The 23043-nt window shown below is 29.3% G+C and overlaps 1 protein-coding gene across 1 annotated transcript; it reads left to right on the top strand.

The window, feature by feature from the left end:
* The first annotated feature begins 2426 nt into the window (after positions 1-2426).
* Positions 2427-22611, top strand: LOC105367427 (protein doublesex-like). The gene is made up of 4 exons (XM_011506130.1): positions 2427-3011; positions 4773-5016; positions 22123-22269; positions 22527-22611. The coding sequence occupies exons 1-4, from the start codon at positions 2754-2756 to the stop codon at positions 22574-22576; spliced, it is 699 nt and encodes a 232-aa protein (XP_011504432.1). The 5' UTR covers positions 2427-2753; the 3' UTR covers positions 22577-22611.
* Positions 22612-23043: the final 432 nt, after the last annotated feature.

Genomic DNA, 23043 nt, shown 5'->3' with positions numbered 1-23043 from the left:
ATCAAAAAGCGAAATGCTCATTTAGAAAAACGTGTCAATGTTAATGCTAATAACACATTTTTTAGTAATTTGAAAATTTGTCTCGTTTTTCAATTTTGTGTTCAACTATGTTTTCAAATTTTCCGGACAATCGTAATGCAATGTATTATCGCGTAACGTAAACGTCAACGTTATATTTTGATTAGTCTTTAATTAACAATTACAATTATCATATTGAGGTTTTGTGAATGTCGTTTGATTATTTTCCCTACTTTATCTCAAAAATTAAGGGTTTAGTATTATCAGATGAGACCGTAGTTGATACGATTTCGTAATACACAATTCTTCAAGGTTTCCACCTATTTCCAATATTTATGTCTTTACTCGCATGTTTTTTTATCTTACAATGCAATGGAAATTCTTAATGAACTCTATTCATATTTAGTTTATGTCTTTACTCGCTTTGAAGCTTATATTAAGTTTGTATTAATACATACGCGAATTATGCATATACGATTATATTTTCTTCTTATACATCGTATTCAGTCATTCGATGTTAGAACATTTTTCTTTTATTTTCTTTTATTTTAACACAATTATTAACCGATTATGTACTTAATTTTTTGTTCATTCAACCTTTTTTTAAGTTGAAAAAAAAAACTACACACCAGATACTTGCACTTGACTTTTAAAATTCAATGCTTTTTGTTTTTGTTTTTGTTTTTTGTTTTTTGTTTTTGTTTTTTTTTTGTTTGTTTTTGTTTTTGTTTTTTTTTGTTTGTTTTTGTTTTTGTTTTTTACTTGAGAGTAATTATTTAATCGATAGTAATTATTAATTTTCAATTATTGAAATTCACATTTAAATCAATCTTTAAAAAGTATGTTAATTCTGAATAAACCAAATTAATTTAATATCTCTCTATTAAATATAAGAATACACTCTTGTTCAATAGATACATAATATCATCATATCTTTTTATATAAAAGTTTTTATTCGTGCGCTCGTGATTTTATGGAGACAACGAATCGATTCTTAACATTGAAGAACAGTTTTCGATAATTGAAAAGTAAATGAAAATAAAAAGCCGAGTAAATTACAATACCAAAAACGATTGACAGTCGTTGCATGCACGCCATAAAATTGTTCATGCGACCTTCATTATCTACGTCGAATTTGCACTGTGAATGAACTTGTTACTAGCCTTTTCATGCGAATATAGTCGGTTCAATAAAGATACATAACGCTATTTATACATTTTCCAATGAGAATATATTGATAGTGTTGGTGGTGTGTACATGTGCGTTTATAAAAGACAAGTTTCTGTTAATCTTGTAGAGCGAAAATTTTTATCGACACGAATGTCGGAGGATGAAAATATATACGTAGACAGATTTCTGCACTTCTAATACATGCCATGTGATTTTATACTTTAATTCGTTTGATCGAATATCACTTACTTTATCGTACGAATAGATTTTTTTTGAAACATGTACGATAATTTAATCCAGGCTATTATAAATTTTGATTGAATAAAAAAATTATGCATCCAATAAATAAAATGTCAATAGCATTGTGAATAATTGTGAGGGCGGGCGGTTGAGGGGGTGGTGGTTGACGGGGTTAGCGTTTAATATTAAAGTATCGGTATCGAGTTAACATCATTTTAACAAACAATGATAGTACTTTAGTGCAGACGATTTTTGCGCGTTCCAGATTTAGATTATCGACTGATGTGCGGCGATCGATTCCTTGGCCGTACTAATCTAATATTATGGATGGAACTGCGGTGCACTAAAATTATAAATGTGCTGCATATAACGACTCGTAGTTGTTCATCTGTTTGTGGTTTCGTAATACATAGTAGTGTTTTATAGAAAAGCGTTAATAAAAAATAATAATTTAATTTTTAATATACTATTAATCGTTTGTTCGACGAGAAAGTGCGACGAGAGAAGTGACTAAGCTATAATCATAACGAAGAATTTCATGAAAATGAAAAATATTTTTAAGCACACATAGACCAAATTAATCTTACATCTGTAATTTCCTATTATCACAACATCAACTTATTGAATAATTCATCAATTAACATTATTTGTCATTGAATTAATGATTTTTGTTTTTGTTTTTGTTTTTTTATTTATCGTTTCGAGTTTTATTTTGTTGACTTTTAGCCTCTAGGGCAGATAGATGCGCATGCACCATTAAAATATAGAAAATTATATGAAACGCTTATAATTATGGAGAAATAATAATAATGATGATGATGATGATGATGATGATGATGATGATGATGATGATGATGATTATGATTATGATGATAATACTTCCTTTTCACGTAATAAACGAGAAGGATTTTAGATAATACGATAATAAATTTGTAACATAATGTTTATATATTGATTTGAGTTTATAAATACGTTCGTATCCTCAGAAGAAACAACGTACTTTAATAAGTTTTAATTTTCATTTTTAGTGCCCGTCGTCAGCGCATCGTCGTATCTGAGAAACGTCATTAGGATTTCGAGAAAAACGTGCTGCTAATGTGATGGTTATACATTATTGAAGTTCGGGTGCGAATAACATAAGAAAGTAAGGGCAAAAGACCGTTTTGGAAGATACTATACATACACAAGTGACAATGTGCATTGTGCGAGGGCAATAAAGTAAATAAACAGGTTTTGATGGACCAGCGATGATAAAAAAATGTGCACTGCTTTGAAATAAGGATGGTTGCAGTGCGTCGGTATCTCGAGTTGTAAATGCGAGCGATATGGATCAGTCTGACGACATGGTGTCGAGCGAGCTGGAGTCAACGCTGGGCCAGACGTCGAAAAAGGCCAAACCGAGTCAGCGTATACCAAAGTGCACGCGCTGCCAGAATCACGGGAAAAAGGTGGAGGTTAAGTTCCACAAGCGCGAGTGCGAGTATAGATACTGCCTCTGCGAGATGTGCATCCTTACAATGAAGAAACAGCAGATAATGAAGGTGCAGACAGCCCAGAGAAGGGCGAGACAACAATATGAAATGGTAATTCCTACACTTTCACTTTCGATCGCTCGATTCGCTAGTAACGGCGCTGCGCTCTAAACACAACGCTTCGATGTCGTCGTCGTCGTGTCGTTAAAATTCACGTTAAATCGGCCGAGCTTCGCTTCGTTCGCGCTAATCGCCATATCAATCCGAACGATTGGCTAGTCCAATGTACAATCTAATTATTCGTATGATCTGAAAATGAGAAGATGCAATTGTTTATTGAGCCGTGGGGTACAATGGTGACGGGCGAGGAGGTGGTGAGGAGGGTGAGGAACGGGGGTGGAAGGGGTGACAATAGAGAAAAGCCAAATGTCATGTATGAATTTTGCATACACGTGGCCAACGACCGAAATAATTTAACGCCGTCGTTTATTCTGCAAAAATTTTTTTAAGTATTTAAAATATGTTACGTATAAGTGATTTATCGTCTAGTGACACGTAAATAAGTTAACAAAATATTGGGATAAAACAAGGAAAATTTATAAAGAGTATTGAATGTTTGGATTTTACATTTCGTAAATTTTTAATTTCTACTTGAAGTAAGAATTAAATAAGAATTAAATAAAAAATTGAAATAAGAATACAAATAAGCAAAGACTACTAACTAAAGTCTGTAGATGAGCAATTGATTTATTAATAAATTTTTGCAATATCTCGAGACAATTTACTACTTTCTTTTTCATTTGAACTATAACTGTGACAAGCTACGTAATTTACAAAGAAAGAAAGAAGAAAAAAGTCGATATTTATAACATGAAACTTATATTCTTTTGCGAAAGAGTTGATAACTTGTCCATCTAATCATTATAAATACTATCGGTATTTGAAAATTTCAATTAACAAATAAACTACCTAAAATTAATATTAAGCAATGAATTCATGAATATTTTACACTATGAAAATCGCCTGAATCGGCAGTTCAATATATATTTGTCATTCGCCATCACAATTATAATTCTAAATAGAATAATGTCGATACACAGTGGAATTGATTTTTGTTCCTTTACGAATGAAAATGATATTATTTTACAAATTAAAAATTTTTATACTACCGCCGCTAACTATACTACTATTTCAACTCGAGTCTGTGAATAATTAAATAGATTAATTAAAACTGACTGAAGCTTAAAGGTTATTTATAAATTTAATTTATTTTGCGAACCCAATATTGAAACTAGATTACTTATTATTTCATACTCGGTAGTTGAAGCGTTTTATATTTTATTCTAACGGATGACTCAGTTATTTTAATATTGCAAAATCAGTAACGGATGTTTGGAGCGATAACGAATTGATACCTTTTTACATTAATTTCTATTCATCGCTATCATGAGTTTATTTTAATCGTGAATTATTCACTCGCTCGTCGTTGATGAATTTGAATAAAAGTCATAATATTTCGAAGAAATTCGCGCTCATGCTGCCATCATGAAAGCCAATAATGCCCGAGCTGGCGTAATCGTCCATCGACCGGTCGCAATTATAAATTAAAACCAAACAATTGATAGAATCGGTAACTCAGCGAGCAGCGCTTAAAGTCCACCGCCACGCGGACCCATCATAATAACGTACAATTTGCATAAAGACTCGGCTGCTTGGCTAAAGGGGCCATTTCGTCGTGTGGTACACTAGCTAGTCACCACTACAACCACAATCCCCTTGTATTTGTGGGCAGGTAAACGCGTGTGTGTCCGCCGAGTCAGGCGCGCGTGTCCTCGAGCTATATAATACGAGAGCTCAACGATTCTGTTGCAGCTGATGGAGATGAAGAAGAAGAAGGCGAAATCGAAGGACTCGGAGACGCCACCGGCGCCGAGTATCAGCGGCAGCAACGACAGCAACAGCAGCGACATGCCCAGCCTCAGCAATCATAACAGCAACAGCGAGTCGGGTAGGGGCATCAACGAGCCTGTGGTTAACGTACCGATACTACAAAATCGGCCACCCCTGCTGCCCCACACGACCTCGCCCAGCACGCCGCTCTTCGAGCCCGAATCAAGTGAGTGCCTATTACCTTACCCACTATCTATCTCTATCTCTCTATCATACAATCTCTACCACTTCTGAATCTATGTCTGTCTGCTGGCTAGTTATCAATCTATATATCTCAGGTGCGTGAGCGCCTGCAACTACAAGTTTTTCAGTCGCGGTCTTTACAACTACGTCCAACTGACAAATCAACGACCATGCCGCCACAGCCGCCCAACATGCAGATGTATCGCGCCTATCCACGTCATCCGGCCCCCTGTGCCACAGACCCAGACCCAGCGCCTGCCCCTGGCCTTGCCACAAGCGAATCTTGTGCATTACGAAGTACCCAAACGTGAAAAATATTTAATAGCGAGCATGCGAGGTACTATCCGTTCTTATGAAAATGAAAAGGAATTAAGTGGATATTATGGACGAATTACGAATTACGACATTCATTTCCGCGATTACAGATTATCCTTATCCTTATATATGCTGATACATAGTAAATATATGATTTTTAATCATTGTGGAGATTTGGTAATTTGGTAATATGATATATATGTGTATATATATATATATAGAACGACAGATGTTAAGTGAATTGATAGGTGGGAGACTCACATATAACATGAGATTAAAAAATTAGTGCATTTCATAGTACAACTTTCGTATTTAGAATTACATTGCAAATATTCTATACCACGAATAAATAATGTGATTCTTTCATTATCGAAGAGCTTACTCTTTTATTTGTATTTGTGTCTCTCTCTCTCTCTCTCTCTCTCTCTCTCTCTCTCTCTCTCTCTCTCTCTCGGTTTAATTAGAAGTAATTGCATCATTCAAATATGAGCAGCAGAAACGATGATAAATAAAATTCCATTAAAAAACAAAAAACGACACTGTACTTTTAATAGATTGTAATAGATTCGTCCCAAACGTCGTATCTAGTTACATTGCAGAGAAAAAAAAATTTATTAATCTCCAATGATACTTATAATATTAGATTTCTCTATGAAATCATTGAATAACGATTATATAATCCGATAATCCGAAAGACCTAACACATTTTTTTACCGATACTTATCTACATGGATATAATTAATTTATAAAACACATTATTTATGGTTATATATATATATACATATGTATGTATGTATATACATTGATAGATAGAGAGATGGATAACAGAGTATATAAAACATTTGAAAAATACTTGAAACTAGAATAACGTGTATTTTCCATTATTATGACTTACCGCTATTATTAATTACATTTAGGGGAAAAGAAATAATACCATGATAATTTATATAATGCTCGATCGAATAATTAAATTATTTTCACACTAATGGTATTTTAACTAAATACGAATTGTTTATGAAGATCGACACATTCGCGATTTAGGAGGATTAATTGAAAAGCTTTTAAATAAGCCAAGTATTATTATCATGGCAATATTCTTGATACACAAGATGGTTTTGCAAACTCTCCGAAAGTATTAGTTTTTTTAACTCTTGATTATTGTTTCTATATCGAATGATTTTATAATTGGCTAAAAATAAAGCTTCAACGATTATTTAAATTTATATTCTACACTATTCTGCCGTTGATATGAAAGACTAATTTAAGTTTGACGACGACTTATAAGTTCTTATATATCAAATGGCCGACTATTTGAATATTGTATAATATTATATTTTTTAATTATTAATTTTTTAATTCTATTTGATTATAAGTAAATCACGTTACTTTATAACTAAAAGTATTTTTTACTATTTAAATTTTTATATAATCAAAGATTATATTCAGGCATAGCTTGAAGATATTGTTGTTGTTGTTGTTGTTGTTGTTGTTGTTATTATTATAATGTTTTTTTCATCTTGAAATCCTCTCTCAAGTACACTATCGTTAAAACTAACGAATTATTAGCGTAATAAAAATTTTTGAGAATTCAACAAATAATTCTTTGTTATTCTGTCATCTCATATGGAAATGTTTTCAGTATCGATTATATTATTACTCGTGCAGAAAAATAAGGCTACTACTGTGTCAATTTAAATTAAGATACCATGCAAACATTAGACATATTGATACAACATAGCATTATCTTACATTAAACTTTAATCTTAACGACATTTTTATTAATAATTAAGTGGAGAACGTCTTTTTAAAAGAATAAAAGAAAAAATTTTAAAACCGAAATATTCATTCTTATTAGAAAATGAAGAGATTTTCGGAGAAAAAGGTTGCTTTTTTTTTGTTTTTTTGTTGTTTTGTTTTTGTTTTTTTGTTTTTTTTGTTTGTTTGTTTGTTTGTTTTTTTTTATCATATACTACTACCACTACTTCTAGATTTCAAAAAAAATAATCTTCGAGTCAGCTGCTATGGGAACTCGAGGATAATCATATACGATATCGGGGAATTAATACAAGGGAAACCATTCTAGTATAATGCTTGTAATAAAATAAATAATAATTACATGATAATAAGACCACCTTCATGGTTCAGATTTGATACAAAGACCCGTATTATTACATCTGATCAGAAAAACGTGCAGCTAAATACTTGAAAAAAAATTGTGCCTATGAAAACAAATAATTGCCTGCTTTTAAACGTTATATGAACGATAAACGTGAAATTACGTGGAAGCATTTACTTTTAATAAACAAATGGCAAGGAAGCGTCAGAATTCCTACTAAATATTTCTCTCGAGTGTGAAATTTCCATATAATTTGATAATTTGATAATTGAATAATTTCTAATTGATTTATGCATATTGTTAATGAAATAATTCTTATGAAGAGTTTTAAATAAGGCAATTGTGACTGTACGGGGACAATAGTCTTAACAGATAATTGATTATTATGTATATTTATTGTTCTCTACTCCGCTTTAAATGTGTTTTTCAGAAAATATGAACGAATTGTCGTTTTTAATTATAATATAGCAAGTCATTAGTCTGTGACGACTGTATACAATTAATGGGAGTTTATAAGAATTTAATAGTCTTATCTATAACTATAGTAATAAAAATATAAAAATTTTCTAATACTTATTAGAACGAATATAATATTTTATTTGGAGGAGTAATAAAAATTAGTAGAAAAAATATCTTTCTATTATAGATAATATAGATTGCATTATATGGTTTTGTATTGTTTATTATTCTTTGTCACTGCCTATTAAAAACTGGATGTTTAAATTATTAGGTTTATTAAATAAAAATATTATGTAAATAATAATTTGAAGGATTGAAAATGTTAAAAAAATTTCTCATGTATAAACATTAAGATAAAGAAAAGGAAATAACTTAAGTGAATCCAAGAATTTCATGGACATATAAAATACTTTTTTGAGTGATCTATATGTTCGTAATGGGGACGGTCATAACGATATTTCCCTTTGAAACATTCTTGTCAACGCTCTGTCAACTCTCTCTCTCTCTCTCTCTCTCTCTCTCTCTCTCTCACCCTTCGTTACCCACCCTCTCGCTCTCGTTCTGTTAGTCTCTCTCTCTCTCTCTCTCTCTCTCTTTCTTTTTCTGTCAAAGGGGCAGCGTGTACACCCTATATAGCATCAGCACAACGCTGAGGCTACACTCGCCTAAACGGCGCTCACAATGATCCCTGTGCAACGAAATTCAAGCCACTCTTTCACTTGACAACCCGACCGAATGTTAACCCTGCTTTTACGAGCCTCGCCATTGGTCGAGCGGCCATTCGGAGCCAGCTAATATAATACGAACTTATAACCAAAGCCGAAACCTAGGAGCTCCGCTCTCTCGCTCACGTTCTCTCTCTCTCTCTCTCTCTCTCTCTCGGTTTTACGAGCGAACTCGTTTGAAAAAGTCGACTGTTACTTTGCTCACTTTTCCCAAACGGGCCTGCTGCGATGTATGCGCCTGTATTTGCAGGCACGCGAGTATGCGACTCACGAACATGTGCGTGTGCATGCATCGCTGATACAGAATGGATGCCGAGAGAGTTTGTAAATTCGGTATCTCATGACGCACGCTTAATTTACACGATTCTTTATTAATCTTATTCAATCGATTTAACGGCACGAAAAAAGCAAACATAAAAACGCAAAAGAGATAGCGATACTCACGTGCATTTATGAAGACGAAGCTGACGACTCCTTCTTTTACTTTTCATTTTCTTTGGGCAATCTTTCTTCTTTTTCTTTTCTTCTTTTTTTTTTTTTTTTTCTTCATTTATAATATAATGTGAATTAGTGGAGAATAGGGGAGAGGCTGTTCCGCGACCCAAAAATTTCGTCAATTAAGCTGTTGTAACTCTTTTTTTTTTTCTTCTTTTTTTTTCGTTTTTGATTTTTGATTTTGTTTTTTTCTTTCGTTTTTTAACGCCAATGCAACTTACTGATATATTAATGTTTTCTTATTTACTCGTAAGAGAAAATTGTGTCTGAGAAAAATTGCTCGGCATTGTATTTTATGAAATCTAAAACGATTCGCTATTGTTCTTGTTTTCTTGTAATTTATGATGATTTGCATATCATAATTTTGTTCCTATAAATTTAATTAATATAAGATATGCTTCGTTAGCAAAGTAGGCCATATTACGATCGTGACGCTGTACCGTCTAAATTCTCAAAATACTTTCTGCACCGAAGTTATTGACATAACCATTGCGTATTATTTTCACCAAAATCTATATAAATCTTGGTAAGATTTATAGATTTGATTGGTGGACATAATAGCCGCAGCAATGGTCCTTTTAATAAAAATACATTACAAATTTCTATTAATACAAATTGTTTAAGAATTTTCGATTGCCATATTGCCAATAGATATTAAACAAAACCATTATTTTAATTTCCAGAGTAAACTGGGCATAATACTTTAATGGGAAAATTTATTGAATAAGTTGATTTATTACTTAGATTATATCGTTGATGAAAAAGTAAAATTTAAAAGTCATTGAACGTTGTATGCATCACCAAATCGTACGATACTAAAAAATATCAATACTCAAGATAATTAGTTGCTTGCATTTTTCATTCACACGACCTCTAATATAATCTTTGTGTATATATGTGTATTTAACTGTAAATTATTAAAAGTGACATTTTTCCCTTATGTTATTATCTAAATGCCTATAATGTTTTTTTTTGTTGTTTTTTTTTTATTGTTTTTTGTTTTTTTTTTTTTTTTTGTTTTTGTTTTTATATAATTTCTGACATATTTCTTCAATGATATTTAATAAATAACTTTAGTGTCCAAGACACTTCGAGAGAAAAACAAATAGTACATTAACTAATAGATTTTGCTAGGAACAAGGGCGTGACTGTGTTGAGTGTAAGTGTAGGGTTGTAAAAGCAACTTTACGAGCCTGCATTTCGAGCCATTTGGAATGTACTCTTGTAATAACCTATCACCAGTCATTATAAGACGACTTCCTACGAAAATTTAATCATGTACCTTACTCCATATGTTTTCTGTTTCTTATCTTTAATAGTTTGCCACCATTTACTAATTGTTGGTTGTTTTTTTTTTCTTTCTTTTTTTCCGTTATTGGCCTCTCACAACTTTATGAACATTAAATTCCATAAACTTGTCTAAACCTTTTACATTTAATATAATTATAAGTGACATCTATATTTTTATAAATATTCATTGAATAGATATAATTTATAATGTCGTTAAAGAAACCTATATCAAAGATAAAAATATGTTCATTTGAAGAATGAAGAAAAAATAAACTATAACCAAAGTATCATCATAGAAATTAATCTAAAATTAAATAAATACTGGATTTTAGACATTATTTATTGAAAACTGCTATATTTTCATTATTAAATATCTAATTAAATAATTTTTAATATAATAATGTCTAATAATGACACCATTTGTTACTACTTCTTATAATCTAGATTTTCGTTTTCGCACATTTCATTTTGTTATGACATAATAGTATGACATAATAATCTGTTTAAAGTTTATTTATTTGGATATTCGTTAATTAAATCCATATGTGAAATCCGTAGTTTGAAACGTAAACAATTTTATATTACAAATTATAATAAATGTTACTTAGATTTTCTGATTAGCATATAAACGACAAATGTGCGTCGATGTCTTACTATGGGTTCCCCCCCCCCCCTAATGATTTGGAAAATATTTGTATAAGAATAAAATTAAATATTTAAACGTATTGAAAAAATATTTTTCATAATTAACAATTCATTGTTATTTCATTTATTATTAGCCTCATAGCTTTCACTTTTTTTTTTTTTTAATGGTAGCTTTTACCTCGCTTCATCTCACATTTCTTCAGTTATTTTCCTTATGTTGCAAACCGAATGACTTTTCCGAAAAATAATATTTTTAAATAGATCGTAAATCTACGGATGATCATTCTTCTGTCCGGGAGAAATACTGTTCCAGTAAATTTTACTCGTGTTAGTCACAAAAACGAACAAAATTTTTCGACCCTGCATTTTTACGAGAATTCGAGATTTTTGGTCCTTACGGTACACTGGACTTAATACGTAGATCGACTGACTCAAGTTTCGCCTTGCTGTTGCGTTAGTTGGGGGTTAGGGTAGCTGTTTTTTTTTTCTTTTTGGTTTTTTTTTTTTTTTTAACCTTTGTTGGATGGCTGAAATATCGTTAGTGTTAATTTTGAAGGGCAGATCAAGTTAGAAGGCAAAGACGAAACTACCAAGTATTAAAAATATTTGCACTTTTATAACTTGTAAAAGTTGATCGTACCTCGAACGTTCGTTATAATGAATAATCTTCCCCTTCTCTTCTTGCAAGATATTGAATTAGACTGTGGGCTCTCTCATAAAAATATTATAAAAATTAAGGAAAATACAGGCAAAGTAATTGTAAAAACGACATCCATTAATAAGACTCGAGATATTTACCAGTGCTGCTATTCCCTATTTTACTACACATTTTATATTGATTGAAAAACGGAAAACCAACATAATTCCATAATAATTGCTAAACATGAGCGATAAATAAGATCGTTTATTCATCCATAAACATCCAAATTTATAAATTTGATATATTCATTTCCTTGCCATATCGAATTAATAAAATATTCATCCGCGCGCATTTCAAGTGTAAAAGACAAAATTATTTTATAAACTTCAAATAAATTTTAAATTTCAACGTTCTTCTGTGTTCGATCATCGGTGGTGTCTGCCTATTTATTATGTGGCGTTTTGCCACATGATTCCTAGTAGTCGGCACTCCGATAGCTTTAACCTTTGTCATCGAAACAGCTTCGCATGCTATGTAGGAGTTTCGATTTCGCGCGACAGTGGTATCATATCTACAAAGCTCATCCGCAACCCTTTTGCATTCACGTTAGTCGAGGGTGGTTCGGTCGTTTTGGTCAAGCTCTTGCAAACGCAGTGGTGTTAGTCTTCGTCACTTACGGTCCTTTTATCTTTTTTTTTTTGTTTTTTTTTTGTTTTGTTTTGTTTTTGTTTTATTTTTGTTTTTACTTCACTTCAAGTCTTGCCATCTTTATCTATGTATACGCAACTGTATACATAATATATATGCTTGGCTGTAATAATCATAACGAACCGGACAATATTCGTGTTTCTATTATGTACATTTTCTTTCGTAAATTTCTGCGTATTTTCCGACACGTCGCTTACAATATTTTACATTTGTAATTTAATTCTTGTGCAATTCAATATCATTGAGTGAAAGCATAAATTGTAGCATTTCTTATTAATATTTGATGTAATTTATACTTTGACGGTTAGAGTGCAAATATATGATATACAATAAATAAAACGTAAAAAAAAAAAAATTCTACAACTTGTAAAGAAATATAAATTGAAATATCAAAATTTAAATAATTGTATTTATTGTTAATTAATTTAAAATCACAAAATGCATTTGATTAACATTATGATACTCGTTGTTTAATTATTTATGATATTTTTATTATAAAAACTAGAATGCAATGATTGAAAACTGTCGATAATGAGCTAGCAGTTTTGTTTTTTAAAATTAATTCTTAATTGTATTTTAAATCCCTACATCTTAATTTTTGTTTAGTTGACAATTTGTTTAATAATACCGTTGTTTGTATTAAATACCGAAGCTACTTGCCAAACTAATGATTTCATATACGTTTGTATTAATTGCAATATCAAATAGTTGAATATATTTAATTAGCCACGATTAATAGTGGACAATATTTAGACTAAATGAGTATATATTTTTTTTTTATATCTCTTGCTCCTTATGCGCACACGTATTAATTTTATTTACGATAATGAGGAAAATTCCATGATTTGACTAATAAAACATATCGCTTTTCACAAACTATTTAATGTTAGATAATATTGAAACCAATTTAATATCATAGAATATATAATATTGATTCTAACGATAATTCAATTAACAAGCTTTTGTTTTTATCAACATTAAGCTAATAAAAATTCAAATGATCGTATAACAATGATGTTTTGTTACTTATTCGTTAATAAGCGTAATTTGAAAATTTGTATTAATTATTAAGTTATGTTATTAACGGAGATCCAATTCATTTAATAGCTCGTAACATCGACTCCTGTACTTAATTGATTAACTGGGCAAAATAAATTTAACCATAATGTTAAATAAAGACTGAACTCTTACCAATGATATTTATTGTTATCGTTGAAGCTTTATACGCATTTTTTCACAATGGCCTTCAATTATACGTGGTCCCATCCCTATGCTTATAACGTCCAACAGTCCTTCCGCAATTATACGCATAAAGCGCATTGCGTATGCAATGTGCGGGTCACGTAAGGACATGTTGCCGTCTACTAAAAGAATCTTAGATCTTAGTTCCTACGTTTATTTTAGAATATATTTTAGAATCGTTTCAACGGATGTAATTTAGCATTTGACAAGGTTTTTTTTTCGAAATCCGATAGAATAGATTGAATAACGAATATTTATATTTTATAATTAAAAATACACAATCTTCTGATGCAGCAAAGAATCGATTTATTAAATTGTCAAGTGCTTACAATTGAAAGCTTTAGATCAATATTACTAATTATTAATATTATCTTATTTTACTTAATTCATAATTTGTAATATTCGTTTGTGAAATATGGTCGATCCATAATTCTTTTGATCAACATTGAAATGATTTTTAATAACATGGCTCTTTGTATTTATTCATAATATATAATTAGAAATGAAAGATAAGATCGATATAACATTCTATAAGATTTAGAATTCTATATAAATTATAATTAAAAAAAAAATACTTGAGAAAAGTTTTTTTCGTATAATATTAACAAAAATCCTTTTTTACTTAGTGAAATATAATAGATTGATATATAAAATTATTAGGCGGTAAAAAATAGTTAATATAAAAAAGCACTTAATGGAACTACAACTACTGAATGTTATAAATTCATGTATTAATATTATTATTTATATCAATGAATTATTTTATAAATATTTTGTGTAGGTAATTAAACGCGATAGTCGAGACAATTCTTTAGTTGATATTATAAATTTTGCTTCAACTGACTCAACATAATAACTGACATTATTGCAGGTAGTTTTTATGTGAATAAATTACGTAAAAATATCTGTGTTACTCTAATAATTAATAAAAGCAACCGAGATATTCTTATTGAATTATAATTAAATAAAGCTAAATTCCTATTACTAAATTATACTAAAATTATTTATTTTGTTATCTAATTTTTTTTTTAATTTCTTAATTAATATAACATGCATTAAATGTCTTACTGTATAAAGATTATATTTCAAAAAGATTATAAAAAATTTGTTTGTGTGTGTGTGTGTGTGTGTGTGTGTGTGTGTGTGTGTGTGTGTGAATGTTTTAATGGATTAAAATGCAATTCTGTTACTATCTATTTGTGCTTGTATAATTTATACTATTAATACAAGCATTTATTATATCAGAAAATTTAATAATAGTTACTGTAAATCGTAAATCATTACTTTGTTTTACTGTTGAATATATATATATATATATATATATATATATATATATATATATATATATATATATATATATATTTTTTTTTTTTCTATTAATTTTTCTGAATGATATAGGTTTTTTTGCTATTCTTCTTTAAGCGAATACTTAAAAACTTTTTTTTTAAATAATAAATAAGAAATCTTTGACATTGCAAATAAATTTTTAAATATATATGTTTGACTCCAATGCTGTGTTATATTACGCTTTCTTTCAGTATCATCAGTTCATTTATTATTTTATTTTTTCGATAAGATAATTTAAAAATTATACGATATCTAAATATATATAGATTTATTTTACGTAAGTTCAGTTTACATAAATAAACTCTCCATTACTTCCGTTAAATTATACGAACTTCTCAGGAATAGCATGAGAATGATAAGTTTGGGCCATCCATAATATTATGTTATTGTATATGTTATACGAATTTATGTAATACATGCAGCGAATAAACGCACACTTCTGCACAGACTTAAACGAGTGATCCAATTTCGGTTTATTTTGAGATAAGAGGGTTTAATCATTAATTGAAACCAAGTATCATTCGACGTTACAAGGAAAAACATGTAATCGTGATTTTGATCTATAAATGAAAGACCGATGTTTAATTATTACAATATGATAACTTCCGTTTCTAAAGTGAAAAAAATTCTTTGGAAAATAATATCGAGTGGTGTATAATAATTCATTTCTTGTGAATGTTTTTGAATTGGTAATAAATAAGCATAACAATTATTTTTAATGGTTTCGTATAACAAATTTTTCCTTAAATATAATACTTTAATCTGTTTTTACGAAACGAATAAAAAATATGAAAACCTTTGTAACATTAATGTGTTTGATTGTGCTGGTCACACGGCATGGGTTCAATCTACACATTTGTTACTAATTCTATTATTATTATACATATTTGTATGTCACTAGTAATATTTCGTTCGTATTATATGAAATAACAATCCATATTCTTGGACAATTAAATTCGTTTTAATATTTCGGTATGTTATAACATTTGCTAATTATGGTTCTTTTCATGAATATACATCGTCGTTATATTTAAACAAATCTTAGCCAAATATAAGACTTTTTCTTAAGAACTTTATCTTTGGAATGTTGCAATGAACGATAAAATAATGCGTTTTCTTACATAGATGAAACGATAACCACACTTTAAAAATAATGCGAACACTCTTTTATACCTACGTAGCAGTAGATAAGAAATTTTATATTTTAAAATAGTCGTAACTCCAGAATCTTTCCCCGATCGCACAAACATCTAATGTATATAACTTGCACTCATTATTCCGAAATCGCGCGTTTCGTATTCGTATATTCTTACTCGCGTTTAATAATATAAAGAGTTTTTTTTTTTCTTCTTTCCATTATAATTATTAATTTATTCCAAGTTTGAGTTTTGTGTACATACAAAGTAATGAAGAAATGAGCAGCATACTTAAGTAACGTTACTTCGTCAACAAATTATGTAACTTATTTTAAACATACAATAAATAACGATACAATAAATTCTAAAGAGTGAAAATGCAATTATTTAATTATCAAATTTCTTAGAAAGTTAATTCGAATACTGCGAATTATCGTAGAACTGATATTTAAAATAATTGTTTATGAAAATTGTATTTAAAATTTTAACCGTATGTGAAAACAGCGGAACTTTTGCCACTAATAATTAAAAACGTTTTTCGTGTAATATAATTTTATTTAAATCGTAGAGTTTATCTTGATAATCGCTCCATATGCAATTTATTTTTAGGCTAATCTATTGAATATATATTGTGATCATTCACTTTATTGTGAAGGTCTAGTCTAAAGATTTCACAGAACTTTTGAAAGGTTAATTATATACCTAATGAAAAAGAAGTTATTTGCAGCATCAGGTGTAATCATATTTTAAACACGAACATATGGAAACACTTTTTCTAGAACACGCAAGGTAGCGCCTTAAGAAAGTCCTTGAAATGTAAATCCTTTTGTTAATAATTTACGTATAGGCTCAAATTTACGAAATAAGGGCCATTTTATTAAAATAAATTTTTTTTATGTATATTAAAATAATGTTAAAATATGCATGCATTTCAATAAGTGGATTAAAATAATTCTTTTGTAAAAATAATATTGTTTTTATATTATTTGCATTTGTTATATTTACATGTACAAGCTTGTTACAAACAAAAATATAATCACTTTTTCAATGTATTTATTTGTGCCTAAGTATTTTTAGAATATTTTAAGCTATTTATATACACGATTCTTATATATTTGTTAAAGGACAATTTGAGTATTAAATTGAGTGTTAAAAATTTTCGAATCACACGTATATTATATATATATATATATATATATATATTTTGAGAAATTAATATATTAAAATTAATTTATTCTTCATGAATAGAAAAACATGTTTATCTTATTCTCTTAATAATTTCACCATTTCTGGTAGAATATAAATAATAATCATAATATATTAAGTCCAGTTGTTTAAAAGCTTTTAGCAATTTATTAATAGATTTCATTATAATTTTATAAAACTCAAAATTAGTAAATCATGACATTTTGTCTGTTACAATACAATGCCAATGAGGTATTAAAGTGGAAAAAGAATGTTTCTAGATATAAAAGATGATAAATAGAAAACAAGGAAGGAAATCTTTCTCTCCCCACCCTGAAACCGATCTCCCTCTACCCAAACGTTCCCCACCACATTTTTGCTTTTGTATCTCCCCTCCCCTCACGCGCTCCTTTGATTGTCCCCCACTCCACACGTCCATTACCACCACATTATCTTATACCTCGAAACTTTCTATTCCCTTTCTTTTCTACCCTTTTTAAGTATGTCCCCGCAATTTCTTGTATTTAATTGCAACTTTTATTTACAGCTCCTTTCCCTCTTCGTCCTATTCATTTCACTTATCTGCCACTTATTCGCATTAAAATTCGTCACCTATTCGGACACACTTAACAATGCACAGGCGTACTCGTCGTTGTAGCCCACCTAACTACGCCCTTTTCCACGCACACCTTTCCACCACGTTTATTTTCCTTCGAGTCGTCCGTTTGTGGTGGTAGCCATTTCCATTTTTAAAAGAGTTCTCCAGACAGTCCGGAAAGTAGGCGGTCGCTAGTTTCAATGGTTATATGTCATTCTCACCCATTGGCTTGCGTAATCTTCGATATACATATATCCACGTGTGCTTATGCATATATACGTATAAAACATTATTTTCATTACAAACAATAAATTTGTTATACAATTGAAAATAATTGTATGTAGAAAATATAAGGCAAACTGTAATAATAATGAGTGAAAATTACTAGGTCACGATCAATAATACCATAAATATGAGCATTTTTCTACGGATGTCGAATGAATCGGGATCATTTAACTTCTTTTAACAAGCTTTCAAGTTTATTATTAATGCTAATGGTTGTCGATTTTCTGTTATATTATTAACAGATTTTCAACAATTTCTACATATTTCAATTAAGTTTTCGTAAACTTTCTTATTTATCGATTGTCTTAATAAAGTGTTATGATCATTCCTTCCATGTACATTTCAAGCAAATGTAATAATTATTATATTCATGAGTTGAACTGTAAATATTAATAATTACATTAGATGTAATGTAAATTTAAAAATATATTTTACGCTTTACATTATAGCTTATCATTTTATCTGCCATCTAAATATGTACTTATTTTTAAAGTATATAATTATCTGGAATATCAAGTATGTATACAAATAATTAATATATCTTAAATTGACGACCTACTACTGGAAATAATATTTAACTTTAATCAATGATGTTTATATTAATTACAAAAGTAATTTTATTAATAAATTTAAAAAGAAAAAAAAAATTTTTTTCTTGTGGTTTTGTGGAAAAATCAGTTTAATACATAATTTTTTGTCTTTTATAATATATTATTATTATAATCTTAAACAACATTATTGGATATATTTGATATTAAATTGAGATACTATAAAAGTATTATCAATTTCCCGTCAATTCCGTACACATATATTATCATAAATATAATAGTTAAGAAGGTAATTTGAAAATAATATTATTGTGTGCATTGTAAATGGCGTTTAAACTTTCTTAGGGCCATTCTTATTGGTAGTCCGGAGAATTATCTCGACAATTTTAGCCTCGTAGTCGTCGAGATCAGTATGTAGTAATACTAGTTGGCTAAGCTGTTAACAGTATTTTCAAAGCTCAGATAATTCTTTGCTGCCAAGTATTACTAAGCAACCGTTACTCGTACCTGATTGTATTTCACTGTGTGTGATATAAATCACACGCCATCGAATTCTGAAATTTCGCATTTAATAGTTTTTGATTTTACATAAAAAGCTTTGGTGAAAAGGTAATTACTTTCATGGTCAAGGCATTGCCTGCCGTCACTATTCTCACCGACGAGTAAGTCGACATGACAGGAGAGAGAAGCGTTACGGAAAAAGAGTAACGTGATCTCGATCGACTTCGTACACGTCACCTCAATCTGGATCCTGTGTAGCCACGCTTATTCGAGATTATCTTGAAGCCTCTTCGATCAAGCAGCGAATATCCGAGGTGGTCCGCTTATTCTTATTATTCTCGAGATTCTTGCTTCGCCGATCTCTGAACTACTCGAGATCAAGCATCACGTGATCGCAAGGCAACGGGTAAGAGATTTGCTGATATCCGATGCAAGAACGACGATATGCATTACAGCGAAGAAGGGCTTATGCATATCTCTAGTAGATCTGGCATGCTTCGGTCGAATGCCGAAATTGATGGAATTAGCGATTCGGTTAATGAAGTACGTCCCTTCAGTATGTCACGTGCTTAATATGGCATAAAATATTTAATTATCCATGAATGTAATTTCAAAAATTATTAATATTGATTATTTAAAATTGTATTTCATCGATGGATGCGAGATTGTGGGAGGAGGAGTGATGGAGGAGGTGGAGGTGCTTTTAAAATTATTAATATTTTATGGAATTTTGAAAAATTAGTATATTTACAAGATCCAATATTTCTTAACATTATTGTCCACCTCCCTCTCTCCCTCCCGACTCCCGCCTCCCGCATCCTTCCCTCCCCGCCACCCTAAGGTGTTTTAATAATTGCTATGATATTTTACAATAATCGAATAAACGTGAGGAAATTTGTTTATTCCTTTGATCGTTTTTACATAGAAATATCAATGATAGTTGATCGTCAAATTGCTATTAAACTTAAAATGAAGTGCATAAATAAATAAACACGATCTAAAAAGATTTAAAATTATTTTAATGATCGAGCTTCTCATATACTATTCTATTAATGGAATAAAAATATAAGCGCAAGTAATGAAGCAACGCATACAAATTTAACTTTTATTTATTCAATAAATGAAATCAAGATTATAAAAATGTAAGTAGTACGTACAGCAGGATTTAATTTACCTCTAATACTTACTTTTGCCTATAAAAAATATATATAAAAAATTAATTAATAAATTAATGTCAATTCAATCGATCTAAGCTTATTAATTAAAAAATTAATACGATGCTTTTTAGTGGTTATCGAACAAATTTTACGAAGAATATCATTTTACGGATGGAGCGATTAGCTGTAAATCTGATTACTTGACTAAATAAGTTACTGAAATTACAGATGTATATTTATGAACTTGAAATATTTCTCGTATAATATAAAGTTTCATATCCGATCAAACTATTCTTAAAAAATAAACCTATAATTTTTACAAGAATATTTTTATGTTTTCATATTGTGGTTATTTATAATAATGCCTTTCGAACAATTCATGAATATTTTCATGTTTTTTTTTTTAATAATCTCGACAAATTGATAATTGTTAATTATTAATTTATTTAAGCAGTTTTATAATAATTTATTATATTCATTATTGTAAATACTTGTTACTTACTAATTTTTAAATCGTCATTATTTTTTTTTTTTTACATTTCTATATATTGTATTTTGAATTGTAATTATAAATCCGATTGAATCTTAATTTTTTCTATTAATATAAGAACATTGGAGAAGAAAACTTTTGCATTAATTACAGCAGAGATCGCAATAGTGTTGGGGGAGGGGGGGGAGGGGGTACTATATTACATTGATAGTGTGTAATATTCTATATGTATTTATAAATTAAAATTTCTCCACATTTCTTTTCAAAGCAGAAGTTATTTTATTATTTTATTATTTAAGCATAAGTAATACTTGATAGAACTTATTAAATGGAAGCTTTTTATACCAATATGTAAATACCAATATATAAAAATAGAATTATACTTTTTGTTATTCGTATTGTAATTTGATAACGTAGCTATATACGTGAGCTTCACAGTTGTGAGATTAAAATTGAATTTGAGTGTGATCTAATACGTCTAAACAAAATGCAGAATCAATAGCGATGAGAATAATAGATAATTATAATATTCCAAAGGTATAAGTAATTAACATTTAAAATGCTAAAAAAAAATTTTTAAACAATATCATTAGAATTTGAAGGACAATGAATTATAATTGTAATACTATACGGACAAAATATGATGGAATGCGCATTACAACAATAAGGTTTAGAATTATCAAAAATTTGATTATCAGTACAAAAATTAGGCAATAACTTCAACGTTAGATAAGAAATATTCGATTTCTATTTCATTGTTAGATTCAGCTTTTACAAGTTCGAAAATGTCTTAAGAATTTTGCACCCACGTCTTAAACGGTTACAGATTAATTTCGCGAACGACTGAAATGATTAAACAAATTTTACCTCTAAGTGAAGTGAGATCGTGATTGTACAAGTAGTCTCCCTGGAAGAGATCAAGGTTGCAACCTCGACCGACATTTCTTCAACAAACCCCTAATGAACGGATTCAGTTCATGCGTGGGTGCAATAAAAGCCATAAATAATCAAGAGCGAAATTTTTTTTTTTTTTTTTTTTTTTTTTTTTTTTTTTTTTTTCGTTTATTCGAATAAAAAATTAAATCCTGAGTTTTTATCGGGGAAGCGACATTTTTCTCTTTGGACGAGACTACTAGTATAGTTATGTTTAAACTTCACTTACAGGTAGGTTCGTTTGATCATTTAATTATTTTTCTTTTTGTTACAGATACAGAACAAGTAGAAGTTTTATTGGGATATAGCAAAAAATTATTGCAACGGTTTGGATATCCTTGGGAGTCGTTGTCCTTGATGTACGTAATTTTAAAGGACTCTAGGGTAGACGTTGAAGTAGCCATGCGGCGAATAATTAAAGGTAATAATACATTTGACAAAATCCTATGCTCGTATTAAGTTTTTCAAAACCTAGTGTCATGAAGACTCGCTGAGAGTTTTAACATTAATCGCTTTAAAAAAGTTAAATAATTCAAATTCTGTTTTTATAAAGAAATTATAAAAAGCTTCCAATAGTAGTATTATTAATAATAATATTATATTTAATGAACAAGAGCAATATATAATCTTTGTATTGAAAGTTAAAATTAAAAATTAAATTAAATTAAATTTTTTTAGCCGAAAGTATTCCTCATCCAGAAGCTTATTCAACGCTCATTATGATCTAATTAATTATTTTTCTAAAAAATCATTTCCAACTACACGCAGATAAATAAATTAAAATTTTATACAATATATGCCAGTACAAATGGCTGTGATTTTTTAATAGATCATTTTATAAAAAATAAATTAATTTTTACTATAACAATTTTATTTTTTGGTAAATTCTTTTTCTATTGAATAATTAATGGAATAGTTTGGAAAATTTTAAAAATATCGATATTTTTCACAACTCGGAAGACGTGAAGATAAATTAACTTGACTCAAAAATAAATCATTTAGATTTATAACTAAGTATTATGATGACAACTAGTAGTATTTGAAAAGGCATTTTTTCATCAATATGAAGACTGTTTTTTATTCATCTACCGAAGATTAAAACTCTAAGTTTAAATAACTACAATGTGTAAAACATCATCGAAGATTCTAGTTCAACATTTTAAAGTGAAAACAAAAAAACAAAAAAAATTATTAA

This window comes from Ceratosolen solmsi, unplaced genomic scaffold (genome assembly GCF_000503995.2).
Source record: "Ceratosolen solmsi marchali unplaced genomic scaffold, CerSol_1.0 scaffold7, whole genome shotgun sequence".
Lineage (NCBI taxonomy): Eukaryota > Metazoa > Arthropoda > Insecta > Hymenoptera > Agaonidae > Ceratosolen > Ceratosolen solmsi.
The sequence above is the reverse complement of the archived record's forward strand: the minus strand, read 5'-3'. Positions and strand labels throughout refer to the sequence as shown.